Source organism: Hemitrygon akajei, chromosome 18 (assembly GCF_048418815.1).
Source record: "Hemitrygon akajei chromosome 18, sHemAka1.3, whole genome shotgun sequence".
Lineage (NCBI taxonomy): Eukaryota > Metazoa > Chordata > Chondrichthyes > Myliobatiformes > Dasyatidae > Hemitrygon > Hemitrygon akajei.
Window position 1 is genome coordinate 56,035,570 of NC_133141.1, and position 23,852 is coordinate 56,059,421.

The 23,852-nt window shown below is 41.3% G+C and overlaps 1 protein-coding gene across 3 annotated transcripts in view; it reads right to left on the minus strand.

Moving 5' to 3' along the window:
• Positions 1-879: 879 nt before the first annotated feature.
• LOC140741468 (anion exchange protein 2-like) overlaps positions 880-23,852 on the minus strand; it is an 84,417-nt gene continuing 61,444 nt past the window's right edge. For 2 of the 3 annotated variants that reach the window (XM_073071700.1, XM_073071701.1), the window contains 5 exons: positions 15,122-15,279; positions 13,166-13,419; positions 11,144-11,313; positions 4,504-4,677; positions 880-3,096 (listed from right to left, as the gene is read on the minus strand). In XM_073071700.1, coding sequence (XP_072927801.1) covers positions 3,016-3,096; positions 4,504-4,677; positions 11,144-11,313; positions 13,166-13,419; positions 15,122-15,279 — 837 coding nt within the window. In that variant the 3' untranslated portion in view covers positions 880-3,015. The remainder of the gene's footprint in view (positions 3,097-4,503; positions 4,678-11,143; positions 11,314-13,165; positions 13,420-15,121; positions 15,280-23,852) is intronic. The other variant, XR_012102065.1, reaches the window with a different exon arrangement.

Genomic DNA, 23,852 nt, shown 5'->3' on the forward strand with positions numbered 1-23,852 from the left:
AAATGTGTTTTTTATATTACAAAGACAATTCTACTCCAAGAACATCGGGCTACTGCAGGGTTACTCCATCAGTGAGCTGCTTGTTGATCGGATTAGCTGGACTGGTGTCAGTGGTGGTGCCACCTGAGATATTGAAAGAGCTGGATGGGATGTTGGGTAAGGAGTCAGCTGGAGGAGCCAGTTTGGGTTCAGAGGAGCTGACCTGGGTGCAGACCGTGTTGCTGCCCGCTACTCGGAAGACATCGAAATTGGTGTACAAAGGTGGCATACATTATAACTGTGGGAGATTGTCTCAGACATTGCTCTTGCAATCGCAAGGCTCTGTCGGTCAGTGACAAAGTAAGTTCCTGCAGGTGTGTTACGGTTTGGTGGTGCAACAGATGACATGGAAGCTGTGTAGCCTTGGTTGTAGAGAGGACTAGGGCTCAAGCCGTGGGCTCTCCTGCTGCTGCAGACCAGATGAGGAGAAGCTGGAGGTGGTACAGCGTGGTGTCTGTGCTCAGCTGGGGCTGGCCTCTCCTATCAGTGCTGCCCTCCCATGTTCGAGTGGTGGAACGACAGGCTGGATTGTATGCATCTGCGCACTACCGGGAGACTGTGGGACATGTCGCACAGGGTCTTGGACTGTATATATGTTTTTTTGCATAAGTATACTTATTTGCTCACAATTTTAAGTCATGTTACTCACTATTTTGTACATTTTGCACCTTGGCCCCAGAGGAACACTGTTTTGCCCGCTGTATCTACGTATATTTGATTTGATTTGAATATTATTAAATGACAGAGTAGGCTAATTCATGTGTTTGCATGGCTCCAGAAATATTGAATTAGTGGGAGTCATTCATCTTGGGGAAAAATGGAAAAACTGGAAAATTTAGGTTATTTGAACACATCTTTATTTAGGAAAGGACAATACAGAATGCAAATGTCTAAAAATCACACCAATAAGCAAATATAGGAGCATAATTTATTACCAAAGTCAATGTGTTCATCTCCATCCCATGTTTCATAATATTCAAATAAGAAAGGAAAATTAATTAACTGTACACCTTCAACAGAGCTTGCCCAAATATCGAACAATTTAAAATCAACCTTTGTAGGTTGATTTTGTTTAATATAATTTTTCTTTCACTGATATGAACAGTCTAAAAGTATCAAATCCAGACTGAAATCTTAACATAGAAACATTCCTGTCTTATCTATAATCCAAAATATGGAAGAAATTTTGATAGCAGTCAAAATATTGATGTATCAAGGATGGATAATTAAAATGTGTGATGGATCATCAAAGCAATTTAGATGAATGGACTTGATGGCAAAACTGAATGCTGTTAGTACTGCAAAAATAAAACACACACAAAGGATTCTGGCATCTTAACTAGTAATTATTGTTACTAAAATACAGCATTTCAAGGTTAAAATACTTGAAAGAACCAGGAATTACATTCCTTTGAATTCAGCCACTTATATAAATCATTGATCAGCATATTTATTTTAAGAAGCCTGAAGAATAAAGTCTGAAGAATATATTCCTCAAAAGAATTTCTGTAACTAAATTGTTGCTTACAAATCAGAATCATGCATATTGATGAAATTGGGGTGAGGGTGATGTGGATTTTGATCTGTTTCATTCATGGGCAGGGGAGGATTGGCTAAGCTTGGAACCCAATTTTTCAACCTTGAGAATATATTCGTTCAACTTCAGTGAAAATTTGGGAACATCCAGAAACCTACTCTGAAGAGACAAATCCTTAACCAGGTTTGTAAGGATAGAGCATAATTCCATTGTTAAGTTCTCTTTATAAGCTATTTGTTGACCACGAAGTATAAGAGAACTTTGTCCTCCCTCCCTTCAATCTTCTGTTATGATCACCCCCCACAACCCCAATAACTCAAACTTGCATTGTTTACTGTTCTTACCCCATATTGACAGTCGGACTTCACAACTCCCCAACAATGTTCGGTACTTGCTGTTTACTTTTCTCTTCCAATTGTTAACCCAATTCTGACTGACCCTGTTCCCCACACACCAACCTACAATAATTCTTGTTTATCCTATGCTCTGCTGATACCTGGTTTGGTGTTCTCCCTGACTTCCCCCCACCACCAACTTTTGAGGTTTCCTGATCCCTACACCTCCCCTCATCCAAACTTCCTCACAACTACAACAGCTCAACACTAACCCCATCCTCCCAGCACACCTAACCAAAATATGTTTTTCTGTTTGCTGAACGTAGTGAACATAGTCCCCTGTTATGGCCTCTGTAGAGAGCCTTCTTGCTGTCATTGTGGCTGTTTGACAGGTAAAAAAAATAGCAAAATATATTTTTTAAAACTTGTTATTTAATTAAACAGAACCCCCATCTCCTAACTTTCTAGCTTTCTCCTCCAACCCTGCTCCACCAGAAATACACACCACACCATCAAATCCCTCCCTACAAATATTGGGGCCTAGGAAACCCCATATAAGATCAAGTTTAAAAAAATCATAATTTTCAGCAATTACATTTGTGCATTGGAATGTAATTTAATAAATTTGAGATAAACGGGTTAGAAATACAACAGCAAAAGCATTTAGCATTGTTACTTGCAGCTGCAGCAATATTATTATAGAATTGGGACCGGAACAGTGAACAACATTTCACATGTGACACATGAACCAAGCAATATGTGTTTCATATTTCACTGGTATTCATGTAAAACTTTAGGAATTTTGGGTAAAGAGCTTAAAGTTGTACTTTTGTCATCTCGTTTATTATGTTTCTCGTTTTAAAAGTAAGGATGTCCATTCATATCAAGTTACCATAACAACAGTATGACTTCATTTAGCCCCAAGGACTGGGATGATATTGTGTTTTGACAACTGTACAACTTTGAAACTCACTCCCCTTTTTAACTATTGTGTAGATTTTCATCAATTCACAAAGAAAAATATGTAAGACAACATTGAATGCTTCTGTTGTTTCTGAAACTGCATTTTGCTAACGGTTACATCCACAATGAGTCTGGATTTCTCTAAGATGGCATTGGTATCTCATCGTAAACGTCTTTGCCTGTTTTCTCATCAAATGTAGGTTCCACATCATCTCCATCCAGCTTCATAAAAAGATAAAAACATTGTTATTTCACTGCATTTTTGAATTACGTAAATCTTACCAGCTTTGTGAGAGGACTGTAGTGACAGATAAACTGGAGATAGAAGATGAAATCCGCAGTGCCTATAAAAAGTATGCACCACAGAAACTTTTATGTTTTATTGTTTTACAACATTGAATCACAGTGGATTTAATTTGCCTTTTTTGACACTGATCAACAGTGTCAAAGTGGAAGCAGATCTCTACAAAGTGATCTAAATTAGTTACAAATATAAAACACAAAATAATTGATTGCATAAGTATTCACCTCCTTTAATACGACACATCAAATCATCACAGGTGCAGCCAATTGGTTTTCGAAGTCATATAATCAGTTAAATGGAGATTACCGTGTGCAATCAAGGTGTTTCAATTGATTGTAGTAAAAATACTCCTGTATCTGGAATGCCCAACTGCTGGCAAGTCAGTATCCTGGCAAAAACTACACCACGAGGACAAAAGAACACTCCAAGCAACTCCACAAAAAGGTGATTTCACTGTTATTCAATGTTGTAAAACATGAAAAACTCCAAAGGGGATGAATACTTTTTATAGGCACTGTATGTAAGAAAGATGCCAGGAAGAAGTAGAACCATCCTAGCTGTGAAAGACAATTAAACTAAATCTCTTTTGCCTGTACATTATTCATATTCTTCCATTCCCAGAATATACATGTATCTATCTCATGTCCTTTTAAAATCTATTACTTATAAGTAATAGATTTACTTTTACTTATCTATTCTAGTTCCAGGGACTATCCCTCTTAAAAAAAACTTGCCCCCCACATCTTCTTTCCAAACTAAAATACATATCCTCTTGTACATTTTTACCCTGGAGAAAAGATTCTAACTGCCAACACTCTCTGTGTCTCTCATAAGCTTACAAACTTCTGTCAGGTTTCCCCTTATCCTCCACCCCAGAGAAAACAACCCAAGTTTATTCTACCTCTCCTGTTAGCTCTTACCCTCTAATATAGTCAGCATTCTGGTAAGCCTCTTCTGCACACTTTCCAAAGCCTGCACATCCTTCCAGTAATGGGACAACTAGAACAGCACACGTTACTTTAAATACAGCCTAACTAAAGTTTTATACTCTATGGCTTCAACATAGCCTTCTGATTCACACTCAATGCCCTAACCAATGAAGGCAAGCATGCCATATGCCTTCTTTGCCACCCTATCTACTTATATGGCATTTTCAGTGACCCTATTCCTTAATCCTGGACTTCCATTCCTTCCAAATAAGCATTGGTGGTTGGGAACACAATGCATACCCATATCCCAAAATATCTTCAAGACAGAGTGAAATTCAATTTAAAATCTACAAGAAAATTTCTGAATTTCTCTTAGTTAAGCATTTGGATACTTACACATTTCATCTCTAATGCTGAGAAGATCTTGGTAAGCACAAACATTCTGAGGGGGACGGTAAGAATGAGAATGAAAGGGAAAGCCAATGAAGCGCCAGATTTATTGATTGCCCACAGAATCGCAATGCAGATTAACTGAATCAAAGTAAAGATGTGCATACGCCTGGTATGGACCTAGGGGAAAAAAACAGAGAAATATTTAAATTGGAATGATGCAAACGTTCATGCCCACAAGCAACTTTGCAAACTCTTGCTGCTGGTTCTCTTAGTAGGAGAAACTCTCTTCCTGTTTATCTAGTGCTGTCAATTTAGAGGTGAATGCAATCCCAATTTCTATGGATAGGCACTGCACAATGGTAAGTCATTTACAATGTAATGCCTTTATAAGAGTGGGACTGAATACGCCTTCACAGCAGCTGAAAATTCAATCATCAAGGCCAAAAAGGTTTTCAATGCTGCCGAAAGGCCCTGACATTCAACAAAATACCTGAAAAACCAATTTTAGAAATAATTTTTAAAACACCCGACAGGAATGCTGAACACTTCCAAATAATTTAAAACATTAAAACAAGCATAAACAATTAAATAGTTACAACTTGCTTTGTTCTATATTTCCTGCAGATATACAACACTCATTCAAATATGTGGGATCTATGGAATGGTTCTCAGAAAAGTGTAAATGTCAAGGAATTTCAATAAGATCCTGCTCAGATATTTATGCAGAATCCAGAGGCTGAATATTGCCAGGGAATTTCTGAGTGTTTCTTTCAGAGACCACCAGAACTAAATAAAAACTGAGAGCTTAATCAGAAGTTAGAGGCTTTCAAGATAGTTCTGGGGACTGGTCCTGTCCATGGAGCTGGATGCATTGTGCCAGCAAGGTGGGCCCTCCACATTCAGATCTGATAGAGGCAGCAAAAGGTGACAGTCAACATCAATTAAACCTGTGACAGCAAAATTTGGGCTAATATGTAATTCAAGCCAGAGCATGCACAGAAATTGAAATAAAGAGAGAGAAAGAAAATTAATTTTATAAAAGAAATGGAAATAACTAAGGAAGAAAAATAAATTTAGTTACTTTTTCAAAATCTATTATTCATTATAATCAGAGCAAATTAAATTCATAACATACTTAGCTTAATTTTCAGTGTTGGACTTTTATTAATAATAATTGAAATATTACAGCATTAAAAATAGAATGGCTAAGTCCTCTCTTTTCAGGATGCATTTATTTAAAATTTATTGCATGCCTAATTCATTGCCATTTCCTATATGTTTCAAAAATAAATTTCTTTGCGCTATTAGCCCAACATCTTAGGACATTTTGTGCGCCACAGTTCCCGAGAAGATATTGGATTGCGTAGAGGGAGAGTGACTATAAAAGAAGTGAGTGGGTGCAGTCACCACATTTTGCACACCACAGTTCCCGAGGAGGCATTGAATTGCGTAGAGGGAGAGCGAGTTTACAGTAAGTGAGCAGGGTTGCTCGGCACATTTTGCGTGAGACAGTTCCCGAGGAGACATTGGATTGCGTAGACGGAGTGAGAGTTTAAAAGTGAGCGGAGGTAGTCGGGACATTTTGCGCGCTACAGTTCCTGAGGGAGACATGGATTGTGTAGAGAGGGAGAGTGTTTAAAAGAAGCAAGTACAGGCACTCAGCACATTTTTGCGCACCACAGTTCCCAAGGAGATATTGATTTGCGTAGAGGGAGTGAGAGTTTAAAAGAAGTGAGCAGGTCAGTCACTACATTTTACATGCCACAGTTCCCGAGGAGACATTGGATTGTGTAGAGGGTGAGTGAGTTGAAAAGAAGTGAGCAGAGGCAGTCAGCACATGTTTGTGCGCCATAATTCTCAAGGAGACATTAGTTTGTGTAGAGGGAGAGAGAGAACTTAAGTGAAGCGAGTGGGGGCAGTCAGCACATTTTGCGCGTCACAGTTCCCGAGGAAACATTAGTTTGTGTAGAGGGAGAGTGAATTGAAAAGAAGAGAGCATGGGCAGTCAGCACATGTTTGCGCGCCACAATTCCCAAGGAGACATTGGATTGTGTAGAGGGAGAGTGAGTTGAAAAGAAGCGAGCGTGTGCAGTCCACATTGTTGCGCGCTACAGTTCCTGAGGAGAGATTGGTTTAATAGAAGCGAACACGGGCAGTCAGCACATTTTTTGCGCACCACAGTTCTCAAGGGTATATTGAAATGTGTAAAGGGAGAGAGTATTTAAAAAAGGTGAGCGGGGCAGTCAGCACATTTTTGTGCGCCACAGCTCCCAAGGAGATTGCATTGCGTAGAGGGAGAGTGAGTTTAAAAGATGCAAGTGGGGCAGTCTGCACTATTTGCATGCCACAGTTCCCAAGGATACATCCATTTTAAGCGGAGCAGCCACTGTGTGAGTGGGCCAGTGTTAGAGTGGGGAGTTGAGGCTTTGGCTCATCGAGGCTTCGGCGAGGAGAAGCATGGGCAGTAGGTAGATTTTTCTCCATTACTTATTCTTTCTTTCTTTCTTATTTCACATTTATAGCAGTGGGACTGCCAGACAGGATAGTAGAATGCTCCTCTTTCAGAATGTGGGAAGGGAGTGAGACATCCAGTGACCCTGCCAACTAGACCTGCAAGAAGTGCATCCAGCTATATCTTCCAATTGACCATATTCAGGATTTGGAGCTGGAAGTGGATGAACTCCAGATTGAGCGAGAGGCTGAAAGGTTGATTGGCAGGATATACAAGGAGGTAGTTACACCCAAGGTGCTGGGCACAGGTAACTGTGTGACCATCAGGAGGGGGAAAGGGGAGTGGCAGCCAGTGCAGAGTACCTCTGTGGCCATTCCCCTCAACAGCATGTATACTTTGGATAGTCTTGGTGGGGAGGGGGAGACCTAGCAGAGGAAAGCCACAACAGTCAGCTCTCTGGCACTGAGTCTGGCTATGTGGCTCAGAAGGGAAGGGGGGAAAAGAGGCAAGCTATGGTGATATGGGATTCTTTGGCTAGGAGAGAGAAGAAGTGGAGGGATGGGTTAGTAAGTTTGCTGATGACACAAAAGTTGGAGGTGTTGTGGATAGTGTGGAGGGCTGTCAGAGGTTATAGCGGGACATTGATAGGATGCAAAACTGGGCCAAGACGTGGCAGATGGAGTTCAACCTAGATAAGTGTGAGGTGGTTCATTTTGGTAGGTCAAATATGATGGAAGAATATGGTATTATTGGTAAGACTCTTGGCAGTGTGGAGGATCAGAGGGATCTTGGGGTCCGAGTCCATAGGACGCTCAAAGCTGATGCGCAGGTTGGCACTATGGTTAAGAAAGCATACAGTGCATTAGCCTTCATCAATCATGGAGCCAAGAGGTAATGTTACAGCTAATTAGGACCCTGGTCAGACCCCACTTGGAGTACTGTGCTCAGTTCTGGTCGCCTCACTATAGGAAGGACGTGGAAACCATAGAAAGGGTGCAGAGGAGATTTACAAGGATGTTGTCTGGATTGGGGAGCATGTCTTATGAGAATAGGTTGAGATTTTTTGATTATTGAGCTCTCTTCCAGGGACAGTGAGACATGTACTGAAGAGACAGTTTGCACCTGAACTGGAGGGGGACTAATATCCTAGCGGGAAGGTTTGCTCATGCTGCATGGGGAGGGGGCCGGGCCCTGGTTTAAATTAGAGTTGCAGGGGGATGGGAACCAGAGAACAGAGCAGATAATGGAGTGGTTGTAGAGAAAGAAGTTGTTGAGTCTACATGCAAAGTCAAGAATCAAAAGGTTCAATATGGTAGGACTGATGTTCTAAGCTGTGTATATTTCGATGCAAGGATTATTGTAGGAAAGGAGGATGAGCGTAGGGGATGGATCAGCAAGTGGAATTATGAGATTGTAGCCATTAGTGAGACTTGGTTGCAGGAAGGGCAAGACTGGCAGCTCAATGTTCCTGAGTTCTGTTGTTTTATATGAGACAGAGCGGGAGGGACTAAAGAGGGAGGAGTGGCATTACTACTCAGGGAATATGCCATGGCAGTGCTCAGTCAGGAGAGACTGGAGAGCTGATCTAGTGAGGCTTTATGGGTGGAACTGAGGAATAAGAAAGGTACAATTACGTTAATGGGGCTATATTATAGACCACCAAACAGTCCATGCAATTTAGGGCAGCAAATTTGTAGAGAAATTGCGACTGTTGCAAGAAACATAAAGGTGTGATAGTAGGTGATTTTAACTTTCCACATATTGACTGGGATTCCCATACTGTAAAAGGGATGGATGGGAAAATGTTTGTCAAATGTGCTCAGGAAAGATTCCTTAATCAGTACATAGAAGTCCCAACTAGAGAGAGTGTGATAACAGGTCTCCTATTAGGGAATGCTACGGGGCAGGTAGGAGAATACTTTGCATCTAGTGATCATGATGCCATTGGTTGCAAGGTAAATATGGAAAAGGATTGGTCTGTTCCTTTGGTTGAGATTCTAAATTGGTGAAAGGCCAATTTTGATGGTATCAGAAATGATCTGGCAACTGTGAACTAGGCTAGGTTGTTTTCTGGCAAAGCTGTACTTGAAAATTGGGAGGTCTTCAAAAGTGAAATTTTGAGAGTACAGAGTTTGTATGTTGCTGACAGAATAAAAGGCAAGGATAACAGGTTTAGGGAACTTTGGTTTTTTAGAGATATTAAGGCTCTGGTTAAGAAAAAGGAGGAGATGCATACCAGATATAGGCAGGAAAGAGCAAATGTGGTACTTGAGAAGTACGAGAAATGCAAGGGAACACTTAAGAAGGAAATCAGGAGTGCTAAAAGAGCACGAAATTGCTCTAGCAGACAAGGTGAAAGAGGATCCCAAGGGCTTCTGCAGATTTTAAGAGCTAAAGGATAGCAAAGGACAAGATTGGTCCTCTGGAAGATCAGAATATTCACCTATGCATGGAACCGAAAGAGATAGAGGCGCTCTTAAATGGAATTTTTGCATCTCTATTTACTCAGGAGATGGACACAGAGTCTATAGAAGTGAGGCAAAGCAGCATCAACTTCATGGCCCCTATACAAATTACAGAGGAGGAGATATTTGCTGTCTTGAAGCAAATTAAGGTGCATAAATTCCCAGGGCCTGACAAGGTGTTCCCTCAGACCCTGTGGAAGGCTAGTACAGAAATTGCAGAGGTGTCTGAGGATTGGAGGATAGCTAATGTACCATTGTTTAAAAAAGGCTCTAAGAATAAGCCAGGAAATTATAGTTCAGTGAATCTGATATCAGTAGTCTGAAAGTTGTTGGAAGGTATTCTGAGGGACCAGATATTTAAGTATTTCAATAGACAGAGACTGACTAGCAACTTTAGCAAGGCTTTTGACAAAGTCCCTCATGTAAGGTTGATCAAGAAAGTTCAGTCACTTGGTATTCAAGATGAAGTAGAAATTGGATTAGACATTGGTTTCATGCGAGAAACCAGAGAGTTGTAGTAGATGATTGCCTCTCTGACTGGAGGCCTGTGACTAGTGGTGTGCCGCAGGGATCGGTGCTGGTCCTTTGTTGTTTATAATCTATATCAATGATCTGGATGATAATGTGGTAAATTGGATCAGCAAATTTGTGGATGACACCAAGTTTGGGGATGTATTGGACAGTGAAGAAGACTATCAAAGCTTGCAGTGGGATCTGGACCAGCTGGAAAAATGGGCCGAAAAATGGCAGGTAGAATTTAATGCAGACAAGCGTGAGGTGCTGCACTTTGGGAGGACCAAACAGGTTAGGTCTTACACAGTGAACAGTTGGGTACTGAGTAGTGTGTTAGAACAGTGGGATCTGGGAATATAGAGCCATAATTCCTTGAAATTGGTATCACAGGTAGATAGGTTTGTAAAGAAAGCTTTTGTCACATTGGCCTTCATAAATCCAAATATTGAGTACATGAATTGGGATGTTATGTTCAAGGTGTATAAGACATAGGTAAGGCCTAATTTGGAGTTTTGTGTGAAGTTTTGGTCACTTACCTACAGGAAAAATATGAATAAGACTGAAAGAGTGCAGAGAAAAGTTACAAAGATATTGCTGGGACTTGAGTTCATGAGTAATAGGGAAAACTTGAATAGGTTAGGACTTTGTTCTCTAGAATGTAAAAGAATGAGAGGAGATTTGATACAGGTATACAGAATTTTGAGGGGTATAGATAGGGTAAATGCCAGCAGGCTTTTTCCACTCAGGTTGGGTGAGAGTACAACCAAAGTTCGTGGGTTAAGGGTGAAAGGTGAATTGTTTAAGGGGAACATGCGGGGCACCTTCTTCACTCAGAGGGTGGTGAGAGTGTGGAAGGAGCTGTCAGTGCAAGGGTGGATGTGGATTCTATCTTAGCATTTAAGAGAAATTTGGATAGGTACATGGATGGGAAGGGTCTGGAGGGCGATGGTCCCAGTTTAGGTTAATGGGACTTGGCAGATTAATGGTTCAGCACAGACTAGATCGGAAGAAGGGCCTGGTTCTGTGCTATAGTGTTCTATGACTCTATGACAACTTGGATTATAACATTCTAATTTCTGCATTTAATTGCATATTTGCAGTTGCTGTCTAATGTACACTTTAATGCCTATGTATTGAAGGTATCAGCCTTACTTTGAGAGAAACTTCTGGCCCATGGTGACCAGTCACGAATGAACTTAATACTAGTACTTACTTTACGTGTGTAGGCAATGTCTGGGTGATACTTAGGTGGGATGAACAGCAGAAGTAAACGATCAAACAACTGGATTCCATTTAAAGATGTCACTCCCATGTACAAAAAGATTCCAAATAGCGCAGCAAGTGGGATATTCCGCAAAATATTTCCAATCAAAATAGACAGGCCTGGAAAATTAATCCATTTGTCATATTGAAATTCCGTATATTGAGATGCTATAGCCATGATATATGCTTATTTCCCTGATATCTCAGATCTGAGATTCTTTTTACAGCTTCCAATGAAGCATCAGGTGATGGAGCTTACTGCAGATATAATATAGATTCACAGCTCAGTCATCTGAACTAACCTTTGCAGTGGTGTTCTTATTTTTTAATTCCTACATGGAATTTGTGTCACCAACAAGACCAGTAAAAACGGTGCTTGTTGGTCCATTTCAAAGGATAGCTAAGAGTTAACCACATTGATGGGTCTGGGCTCACAACTTGGTAAGACCAGATAAAGACATCAGATTTCCTTTAATGAAAGATAGTAGTCAACTAGATGTGATTGTACAATGATCTAATAGTTTAATTCTTAATGGTTTGCCAACAAAAAGCAGAACAATTCCAATCTAATGAAATACTGCCTGATCAGCCATCAGCAAAGTAATAGAAGGATTCACTGACAATGCTGCAAAAACAACCAATGGCAAGTTTAGGTTTGTTAAACCCACCGGGCTCCAGACCTCATCACAGTCTTCATCCAAAAACAATTCAAAGAATTGGATTTCAGAGATGAGATCAGGGTTTGTGCCCATAATATCAAGGCAGCATCTGACCAAGTGTGACATAATGGAGTATTGTTGAAACAGAAGTCAATGGGCATCAAAGGAAAAAGGGTCAATTAAATGAAGTCGTAATTTTCCCAGAGAGTCTATGACTGAAACATGAACCCTGTTTCTCTTTCCACAGATCCTGCCTGAGCTGCTGAATGTTTCCAGCATTTTCTGTTTCTACCTAACACAAACATTAATAGTTGTGATAGTTGGAAATTAATCATCCCGGCTCCAGAATGCCACTGCAGCAGTTCTTTAAGGCAGTTTCCTGAGCCCATCTTTGCCAGCTGTTTCAACAATGACTTTTATTTTATCATAAGAATAGAAGAGGGGATGTTCTCTGCTGTTGCATGTGTTCCTCAGAAAATGAAACAGTCCATGACTGCATGCAACAACAGCTAGGCTGAGCTGAGATGAGATATGGAATAATTGTGCTGCAGAAGTATCAGTTCCAAATTCCCTTGATGTTTAATGGCAAGAATCTCCTACTATCAATATCCTGGATTGGGCCACCATTAACTGGAAGCTCAACTGGACTAGCTATGTAAATCACCATATTATATAATTACAGAATGTTTACAGTATGGACAGACGACATTCAGGTAGTTAAGGCCAATTTCCTTCAGACCTGCAAATTCTTTCCTTTCGGATACTTTTCCCAGTTCTTTTAGAAAGGATACAATTGAATCTGTTTCTACTGCTATCTCAATTGTGCCTTCCAGGACCTAACCACTCACTTCAATGGGAACTCTGCCGGGGTACTTTGGTTACAAGAGCAGGTCAAAAGATGGGTATCTCGTAGGGAGGGACTTTCCTCTTAACACCCTAAAACCTTTTCAAAAGCACAAATCAGCACCATGATGGGATACTTTCAACTTAGTTCTGGGTTAGCTCAACTTGGTCAACCTAAATATCCTGCTTAAATGTACCTCATCTGGTTTCCATCATTGGTGTACTGCGGCTGCTATGGATGGTATCTAAAAAAATATAGCTAAGGTTACTCTGAAATCCTCAAATCCATAATGTCTACCATCAAGAAGAACAAGGGTTTCCAGTGCATGTTCCCTTTATTTGACTTGAAAATGTTGTTGTTGGATCATAATCCTAAAGCACCCCATCCAATTGCATTGTGGTCATCTCTTCGCCGCAGGAGATGCAGCAGTTCAAGAGGTGATTTGCCAACCCCTTTCATTCTTACTCACCGATTAGAATGGCAACAGCAAATCCAGTTATTCTCTGCTCCTTAACTTCTTGAATCTGGGGCTTGTGGCCTGGTGGAACAGATTTGCTCATCACAGTAAGGGCATTGCAGTGAGTAACGGTCCTCACAGTTGTTGCACTGAGCCAAGGCACTCCAAAAAGGGAACTGATCCCTCCCATTACTGCAATCAGCAGCAAGTCCAAGTGGAATCCAGAACCTTTCACCATTTTCCGATCTGGCTTACTAACAATGAGACTAATAGAAACAAAGAAGAGTTGAGACCAATATTAATGTCAACATGAAGTCACTAGTCACCCCATTGTTTTCTTTATTTAGCAATTTTAACCTAGAAAGGGGAGCAGAGCAAAGTTAAGATAGCACTAAACGGTGACTCCTTTTCTTGCATCTTTGGAAACAGCTCTATTTCCATCTTTAATATCTTTATTTTTTGAGGACCCTGACCTGGAGTTACAGGCTGACTTTGGTTCTTTGCAGGAATGGGACCTGTTCTCGGGGTTTCAGGGTTTGGCCTGGAAGTCTGGCTCGGATTTGAAAGCCAAATCTCAGGGCTCTGGAGATGGGCGGATCAAGGGTCGATGTCATGGCAGGAGACTCGTGTGTCGTCGAGGGAGTCAGAAAATCTATTGCTGTGTGTGCGAAGACCCAGGATCTTTGAGATCTTCAGACACAGAGCTCAAAAAAAAGCGACATAACGAACTTTTAACATTGTAAACCAGTGAGTTGTTTGTTATGTCTCCCCACTCCCTGGGAAAATTGAGACACCTTTTTTCCCTTATTAGGGAAAGAGAGAACCTGCAGTATGTCGAATACCAGGTGAAACACGAAGTCTTTGGGGTAACTGCAAGTCTGTGTCTTTGCTGTTGCTTTGCTCACACTTGAGTACTTGGTGGTGGTGCCAATGCATTTTTTTGCTGGTGGGGGAAGGGTTGCTTGCTGTGCCTTACGTGCGGGAGAGAGGGAAACTGGGAGGGACTTTGGGGTTCTAACATTTAACTGTCGTTCATTTTTTGGAGCACGTCTCTGTTTTCGTACATGTTTGTGAAGAAAAAGCACCTTAGGATGTGTATTGTATACATTTCTCTGACATTAAATGTACCTTTGAACCTTTGAATTCTATGGCTCTTAGTAGACTCTTTAGGATGGCCAAAGATAGATCCCAAGAGATAGTGAAATATATTCAAAAGTTTCTACAAATAAGTTAGATTTGGATAGTGAAAGGAAATTGAAGGAGTAATTTCCACACAGAAGAACTTGGATTACTGAAGGCCATTAATTCTTACGATGGGAGGTGGAGGGTGATTGAGGTGAGGGTGCAAGGTTTTGCAGAAAGGACAGAGGCAAAGGAGTGGAGATTCCTGGAGGACACATTTCTAAAACTTTAGGAGTTTTCAAAGGTGGAAAAGTACAAGGAGATGAAGAAGTTAAGTTTACAGTGTGTGGAGAATGGGAGGCCAGTCACAAAAATGTTAACTCTTTCTGCTAATGCTAGTGGACCTGTTGAATGTTTATTGCAGTTTCTAATTTTAGTTCAGATTTCCTGCACCTGCAATTGTTTGCATTTTTATTTACAAGATATCATTGGTCTGGACTTACCAAAGGGATAGATGAAGGAATGCAAATTTACAGCAGCAATGGGGAATAGGTAGACAGCAGCTTGTTTTTCTTTGTTACAGACTTTAATCTCAATTACCAATCAGTAAAATCAGTATTGTCCAATAAACAATACCTTCGAAATTCTGACTTCTACAGGAAATTAGGTGGATGGACAATTCTCTCAAAACAAACCTTAAAAAAAACTGAAATTTGAAAGTAATTTGATAACACTTCCTGCAGCCTGGGAAAATCCCTCAATTAACTTAAAGCCAGTATTTTAAGCTGTGATTCAGTATTACTTTCCAGCACCATAGGTCACAGATATTTTTGTTAAAAGACTTACGTTGTGATCTGAGATTCCATGAAGATAAGAATAAAAATCAGTATGGCTGGAAGAACGGAGGCAGGTATTACCCAGTATGGTATACCATCTAGAGGGTTGATAAACCAAGTTCTGTTATGGGGGTTTGTCACCTGAAGACCATCAGGAACATTGAGTTTCTATAATGAAAAGAATTAGATTGAATTTTAAATAGCTTTGTGTGAACTAGACATACCAACCAGCATTATTGACTATATTTTAAGTTTAGTCAAGTGAATAATCTGACACCACATTCAAGAGACCATGTCAAATTACTGAGCTATTCACATTGGAACAGATTTCCCTTGTCTCATGTGATGTGAGGGTGTCCATCTATAGCGATTCAATGTAGTGTCCTGCATCAGAAATTTTAGGAGCCTGAAGAGATGGTCCAGATCAAGTGGCTTGGACAAGTTAGTTTGTATCTGAGGTATTGAGGAAGTTATAACATTTAAAAGACTTCATGGTTTGTCTGGACAAATGATGAATTTTGTTAGCATGTCAAGTTGTTCCATTTTGGCAGATACAAATGGTCTAATTTATCTGATTATTCAGATTAGCTTTAATCGTATGCAGTAAAACTTCAATAGCCTGGCATATTTGGGACTTTGGCGGCACCATAGAACCATAGAACCATAGAACACTACAGCACAGTACAGGCCCTTCAGCCCTTCATGTTGTGCTGACCCATATAATCCTTTAAAAAAAAGTACTAAACCCACACTACCCCATAACCCTCCATTTTTCTTTCATCCATGTGCCTGTCCAAGAGGCTCTTAAATACCCCTAATGTTTTAGCCTCCACCACCATCCCTGACAAGTCATTCCAGGCACCCACAACCCTCTGTGTAAAAAAACTTACCCCTGATGTCTCCCCTAAACTTCCCTCCCTTAATTTTGTACATATGCCCTCTGGTGGTTGCTATTGGTGCCCTGGAAAACGGGTACTGACTAGCCACCCTATCTGTGCCTTTCATAATCTTGTAGACCCCTCTCATTCTTCTACGCTCCAAAGAGAAAAGTCCCAGCTCTGCTAACCTTGCTTCATATGACTTGTTCTCCAAACCAGGCAACATCCTGGTAAATCTCCTCTGCACCCTCTCCATAGCTTCCACATCCTTCCTATAATGAGGTGACCAGAATTGAACACAATACTCTAAGTGCGGTCTCACCAGAGATTTGTAGAGTTGCAACATGACCTCTCTACTCTTGAACTCAATCCCCCTGCTAATGAAGCCTAGCATCCCATAGGCCTTCTTAACTACCCTATCAACCTGTGCATCGACCTTGAGGGATGTATGGATTTGAACCCCAAGGTCCCTTTGTTCATTCACACTCTTAAGTAACTGACCATTAATCCTGTGCTCAGTCTTCTGGTTTGTCCTTCCAAAATGCATCACCTCACACTTGTCCGGATTGAACTCCATCTGCCATTTTTCTGCCCAACTCTGCAGCCTGTCTATATCCTGTTGTAACCTTTGACAACCTACAGCTCCATCCACAACTCCTCCAATCTTCGTGTCATCCGCAAACTTACTCACCCATCCTTCCGCCTCTACATCCAGGTCATTTATAAAAATCACAAATAGCAGGGGTCCCAGGACAGATCCCTGCGGCACTCCACTAGTCACTCCAGGCAGAATACTTTCCTTCCACAACTATCCTCTGCTTTCTTCCCTTAAGCCAATTTTTTATCCAAACAGCCAAGGTTCCACTTATTCCATGCCTCATGACTTTCTGGATGAGTCTCTCATGAGGGACCTTGTCAAATGCTTTGCTAAAGTCCATGTAGACCACATTCACTGTCCTACCCTCATTGATTTCTTTTGTTACCTCTTCAAAAAACTCATCAGGCTCGTGAGGCACGATCTTCCCTTCACAAAGCCATGTTGACTATCCATGAGTAGACTACTTCTCCAAATGCTCGTAGATCCTATCCTTAAGAATCCTTTCCAGTAGTTTGCATACCACCAACGTAAGACTCACCGGTCTATAGTTCCCAGGTTTCTCCCTATTACCTTTGTTAAACAAGGGAACTACATTTGCCATTCTCCAGTCCACTGGCACTTCCCCTGTAGCCAAAGAGGATTCAAAGATCATAGCTAATGCTCCTGCGATCTCTTCTTTCAATTCCCACAACAACCTGGGGTGTATAATATCCCGCCCTGGGGATTTATCAATCTTAATGTTTTTAAGAAGATCCAGCACTTCTTCCTTAATCTCCACATTGTCCAGCACACAGGCCTGCTCTACTTCGACCTCATCCTGATTAAGATCCTTTTCACTTGTGAATGCTGAAGCAAAGTATTCACTTAGGACCTCCCCAACCTCCTCCGCTTCCAGACACATGTTGCCCTCTTTATCCTTTAGCGGTCCCACCTTCGTTCTCATCATCCTCCTATTCTTCATATGTACATAGAACGCCTACTTAATCCTATATGCCAAGGCCTTCTCATGCCCCCTTCGAGCTCTTCTTTCTTTAGCTCCTTCCTGGCTACCCTATATTTCTCATGAGCCCCTCTTACTTCCTGCTTCTTATAAAGGAAACATATGCTTCCTTTTTCCTCTTGACGAGTTGCCTCACATGTTTCGTCAGCCACGGTTCCCTTTTCCTACCATTTTTCCTTGCCACAGTGGGACAAACCTATCCTGAACCCAGCTCAAATGGTCCCTAAACTTCTCCCACATTACTTCTGTGCTTTCCCCTTTGAACATCTGTTTCCAATTTACTCTCGCTAGTTCCTGCCTCATCTCTTCAAAGTTAGCCCTTCCCCAGTTAAGCACTTTACCATTTCGTCTGATTTTATCCCTTTCCATAGCTATGCTGAAGCTAAGGGAGTTGTGGTCACTCTCACCAAAATGCTCCCCCACCAAGAGGTCTGTCACCTGACCAGGTTCATTACCCAGAACTAGATCCAGTATAGCCTCTCCTCTCGTCAGCCAGTCCACATACTGTGTCAGGAATCCTTCTTGAACACCCCTGATAAATTCAGCCCCATCTATCCCCCTTGCACTCAGGAGGTGCCAGTCAATATGAGGGAAGTTGAAATCACCCATAATTACTACCCTGTATTTCCTGCACCATTCTAAAATCTGCCTGCTTATCTGCTCCTCAGTGTCACAAGGGCTATTTGGGGGCCTATAGACTACTCCCAGCACAGTGATTGATCCCTTCCTATTTCTGACTTCCACCCAGACTGACTCCGTGGACACTCCTTCTGCAGTGTCCTCCCTTTCTATAGCCGTGATACTATCCCTGACCAGTAATGCCACTCCCCCCCTTTTCTACTCTCTCTCTCTCTCTCTTTCACCGTCTTGTTTTACGGCGGTTGGCACCCAGCTTAATGGTGCATTACCGCCACCTTCTGCTCCGGAGTATGCGATAGACTCACATTCTAAATCCCTTCACCCAATCGCACACACACACATACCCTAACCTACACTTTATCCTCCCATCTTTGGCCATCCTAGTACCCTATTCCTGTTTATCCATCATATCCTATAAAAAACCCCTGTACTCCTTAAGAAAGGTAAAAATACCCTAACCTGTGCTCTCTCACCCATGCCCAGCAACCCTTTTAATGTGAATTCCTGCACCCCCAATTCCCTTAGATTAATTTTCATCATCTCTCTCTGTATCCCATACTTCCTGCAACTCAGAACTACATGTTCCACTGACTCCTCTTCCTGACATTCCTCACACAGTCCTGTCTGGTGTTTCCCTATCAATTTCAATGTTTGGTTTAGTGCACAGTGCCCCAGCCTTAACCTAGTCCACACTATTTCCTCTTCTGTATCTACTACCTACCCTAGTACCTGCAACACTTTTTTGTATTTGATATAAATGCCTCCCTTTCCCCTCCCTGTCCCATCTTTCTTGCCACATTTGGTTGATTTTTCCCCAGATTACACACTTAACCTCTGCTTTACTGATACTAATGTGCATTTCTATATTTTCTTTCTTTAATGCCCTCTTTGCCAACTCATCCACCCTTTCATTCCCCTTCACCCCTACATGAGCTGGAACCCATAGAAATTTAACCTGACCTCCCTGATTTGCATCTCTTGTGACTGACTGAAGGACTTCATGAAGTACATCTTGCCGGCCGTTTGAGTGAAAAGACCTTAAACTTGCTAGAACTGAGGATGAATCTGAACATATCAACACTTTGACTAGTCTAGCTTTCTCCACCTAAAGCAACGCAACCAACACTGCCATCATCTCCACTGTATACACCGCTAACTTATCAGATGTTCTTCTGCTGATTGCAATTTCTTTTGCTGGTATAGCCACCCCAAACCCTGTCACTCCTGTCTCAGGTTCCTTAGCACCATCTGTATAGACCTGAGTATAATCACTATACTTTTCCATCACATGACAGTTAAATGCACTTACCAAATCAGTTTTATACTTTCCTTTCCTTTTTACCTCTAACAAATGCCAGTCTATGTCAGGCCATACCAGCTTCCATGGAGCTACAACCGAATAAACTACTGAAGGACTTATCCTTAGATCAAACACTCCACATGATCTAGCAATATCATTCCCTACCTGACTAAAGTTTTCCCTCTGAAACCTCCCATTTTCCCAGGACTCCTGCAACACTCCTTTAGCAGGGTGAGAGTCATTGTGTCCCTGCAAATTAGCCCAGTAGTTTGTCATCAATTGCATCCTTCTTAATTCCAAAGGCATTACTCCCATTTCTACCTGCAGGGCTGATACTGGTGATGTTTTAAAAGCCCCACTGCACACTCTCAAAGCCTGAGCCTGAATCACATCCAGTTTCCTTATAAGAGACCTAGCTGCTGATCCATATGCTACACTTCCATAGTCCAACACAGATCTTACTAAAGCCACATACATTCTCTTTAATGCTGAACAACTTGCTCCCCATTCCCTACCAGTCAAACATCTCATCACGTTTATTACTTTTTTACATTTCTCCTCAACTTTCCTGATATGGTCTGCCAAGGTTAATCGCGAATCAAATATAACTCACAGAAATTTAAATGATCCAATCCTTTCTAATTCAATCCCATACATCCTTAACTTCTTCCCTACCTCAATTCTTTTCCTAGTGAAAAATACAGTTTGAGTTTTTTCTACTGAAAATCTACATCCCCAATCATAACCCCACTCTACCACTTCATCAATTGCTCCTTGTAGTTTCCTGATTATATGCTCCATGTTCCTGCCTCTTTTCCACAAGGCCCCATCATCCTCAAACAGTACCTACCTATATCCACTGGTACCTTTGTGAAGACATCATTGATCATAATGATGAAAAGTAACGGGCTAATCACACTACCCTGAGGTGTGCCATTTCCCACTATGTACTGTTTTGATAATTCTGATCCAATCCAAACTTGAATATTTCTACGAAACAAAAAATCTTTAATCCAATTAAAAACTCTCCCCCCAACCCCCATCTTGTGCAGTTTAATTAATAATCCTTCCTTCCACATCATATTATAGGCTTTTTCAATGTCAAAAAACACTGCAACTACTGATTCTTTATTTGCCTGGGCCTTTCTTATTTCAGTCTCTAACCTTATCACTGAGTCCATGGAATTCCTTCCCTTCCTAAAACCACTCTGATAACTTGCCAGCATTCCTCTCTTCTCAAGATCATACGATAACCTGTCTGTTACCTTACATATATTTGATGTTAGTGCTATTGGCCTGTAGCTAGTGGGTTTTGACAGATCCTTGCCAGGTTTCCTTATTGGAATTACTACTGCTTCTTTCCATGCACTTGGTAATCTTCCCTCCTCCCACACTCCGTTATAAAAATGCAGTAACTTCAAGAGCGCTCCTTCTCCTAGATTTTTTAGCATAACATAGCATATTAGATCTTTCCCTGGGGAGGTTGGTCTCGACCTCTTTATTGCTCCCACCATTTCTGCCAAAGTAAATGGATAATCAATTATATCATCTGTTTCTTCCCTCCTGTTTAACACACCTGGGTATTGACTCATTGTTCTTTCCCTTCTCCTTCTCCCTTCTTCAGACAAATTTTCTGAACTGTGTATCTTTACAAATGACTTGGCCACGATCTCAGCCTTATCCCTACTGGAGACTGCTGTTTCCTCCTCAGATATCATTACTGGATATTCCCAATCCCTTCTATCTCACCCCATCCTCTTAATCATTCCCCATACCTCTCCCACAGGTGTTGTTCTTCCTATTTTGTTGCAAAAACTCCTCCAACTTGCCTTTTTAGCTTGATGTATAGTTCTTCTCACCACTGCCTGTGCCTTCTTATATTGAATCAAATGCTGCATATTATGGGTTCTTTTAACTAGCCTGAATGCTCTATTTCTGTTTTTTACAGCCTAACAACATTCCTCTGTCCACCATGGCACTAGTTTTCTATTCATCCTATTTTTACTCCTGGGTGTAGATCCTTCTGCTGCCATAATAATTGCTGAAGTCACCTGACTGTTCAATTCATCTATATCTCCAGAAATGTCAATCTTTGTCAATGCTTCTTCACTTAACTTCTGGAACTTACCCCAATCTGCTTTTCCAAACACCCACTTTGGGATTCCACCACCTGGTCTTACTTCAACTCTTTCACCCACTGAACATAAAACTGGGTAGTGATCACTGCCTACTGTTGAAGCAGTCCAAACTCCCCAGTTACTGATGCCAGCCAAGACATTAGACACTAACGTAATATCTAATACCGACTCAGTTCCTGTTGTTATGTTTATCTTTGTTCCTCTACCATCATTCATACACACCAAATCCCTTTCTTCCATCAAATCTTCAATTACCTTTCCATTTGAATCTGTAATCCGATCCCCCCATATTGTGCTGTGAGCATTGAAATCTGCACACCACACTACTTTATGTCTGTTTTGTCCTTATATCCTTAATAGGCTGTCCAAATCCAAACTTTTACATGGATTGTAGTAGTTAATTATAACCACCCCCTCCCCTCTCTCCCACATTTCCACCACTATGTATTCCTGATCATCTCCTTTTTCCAGTATCCTATATGGTATACCTTGCTTGATTAACATAGCACAACCCCCACCTCCCCCTAGATTTCTATCTTTCCTTATCATTATATACCCATATACCACAAAGTCTAAAGCTGGTTTCAACCAAGTTTCCTGAATACACACTACATCCGGTTTTACAACCATTTCCTTAATAAAGTCCTTAAATTCCTGGCCATTGGCCAGTAAACTCCTTGCATTCCATTGCAAAAGAATCACCATAATGAGTACTAACCAACCTATGACACTTCCTGGCTTGACTGATTAGTGAGGTTCTCCCTCACTTCTTCCCATGTCAGTCCTACTAACCCTAAATGGTTTACTGCTGCTTTGACCACCAGCTGAATTTTGTCACTTTTTGACTTTATCTCTGCCGTAGTATTAATGACTCCTGCAATGAATGTTACTAGAGCTTTTTTTCCCACATAAATCCTGTCATTTACTCTTCGCTGCATCTCTTGCATCCCTATTGCTCTCTGGTCATTAGGAGCATTATTCTGTTCTCTTGACATTCTTACAGCTTCTGCATAAGTGATCTTTCTTTTCACTCTTATTTCTTGAATTTTATTCTCCCGTCTCATAACCTCACACCCACTATATGCCACATTATGAGCTCCTCCACAATTGCAGCATTTTGGTTGCACTCCTGTTCCGCACTTTCCATATTCATGATCATCCCCACATCTAGCACATCTCCTCTGCCTTTTACAGTTTTTAGCTATGTGTCCAAACCTTTGACAATTATAGCACCTCAATCGCTTTGGCACATATACCCTTACTGGGTAACTCATGAAACCCAGGAACACTTTCCTTGGCACTCTTTCTTCTTCAAATTCAATCAATACTGTTTCACGTTCCTTTTTCATTCCCTCCTTTGTTGTTTTCAGTCTTTGAACATTCATTACTTTTCCCCCTTTGATATTCCTCTTTAACTCCTCCACGTTTATACTCATTGGTACACCCGTGATCACTCCTTTACAACCACCATTTCGTGCTCCCACCCTCCCTGTATATTCCACCTTGCATTTTCCTATCTCTTTTAGCTTAAGTGCTTTCTCAAGTTGTTCCTCATTCGCACATCTTACCAATAGATTGCAATCATTAAGGACTTTTGCAAATACTATTTCCCCTATCTTATTTGCCAGAGTTGTTGTTAGCACAAACGGGTTAATTTTCTTCATGTGTCCTTGCGCCTTCTCATTAAACCTAATTATGACAACACCTCCTCTCTGAACTTGTTCATCTTCCTCACTTTCAGAACTTTCTCCACTGTCATTTCTTATCTTTTATTCCCTTTGTCTCGGATTTCATTTATCCATCCCCTCACTATCTCCTCATTCCCTTTATTTCTCCCTTCACAATAATCCATTTCTCCCCAGCTGCCTACCTCTGATCCCAAATCCCTATCCCGCTCCTTCTCCACTCTCTTTCCCTCAGCCCCTCCTCTCACCTTGTCTGCCATTACCAGACCCAGGCAACCCCCTCCCAGCAATTCCCACTCCTTCCCCACTCTCTTTCCCTCAACAAGTTCCAAACCACATTCACGTATGCACCAACCACAAAATCCCCCCCTTTTCTTCCTCCCATCCTATTCCTTTTAAAACACCTGAAACCCAGGATCTGCATCATCCAATCCTGCCCTTCCTCCAATCAAGTTTCAGTAACAGCCACAACATCGTAGTTCCACGTACTAATCCATACTCTA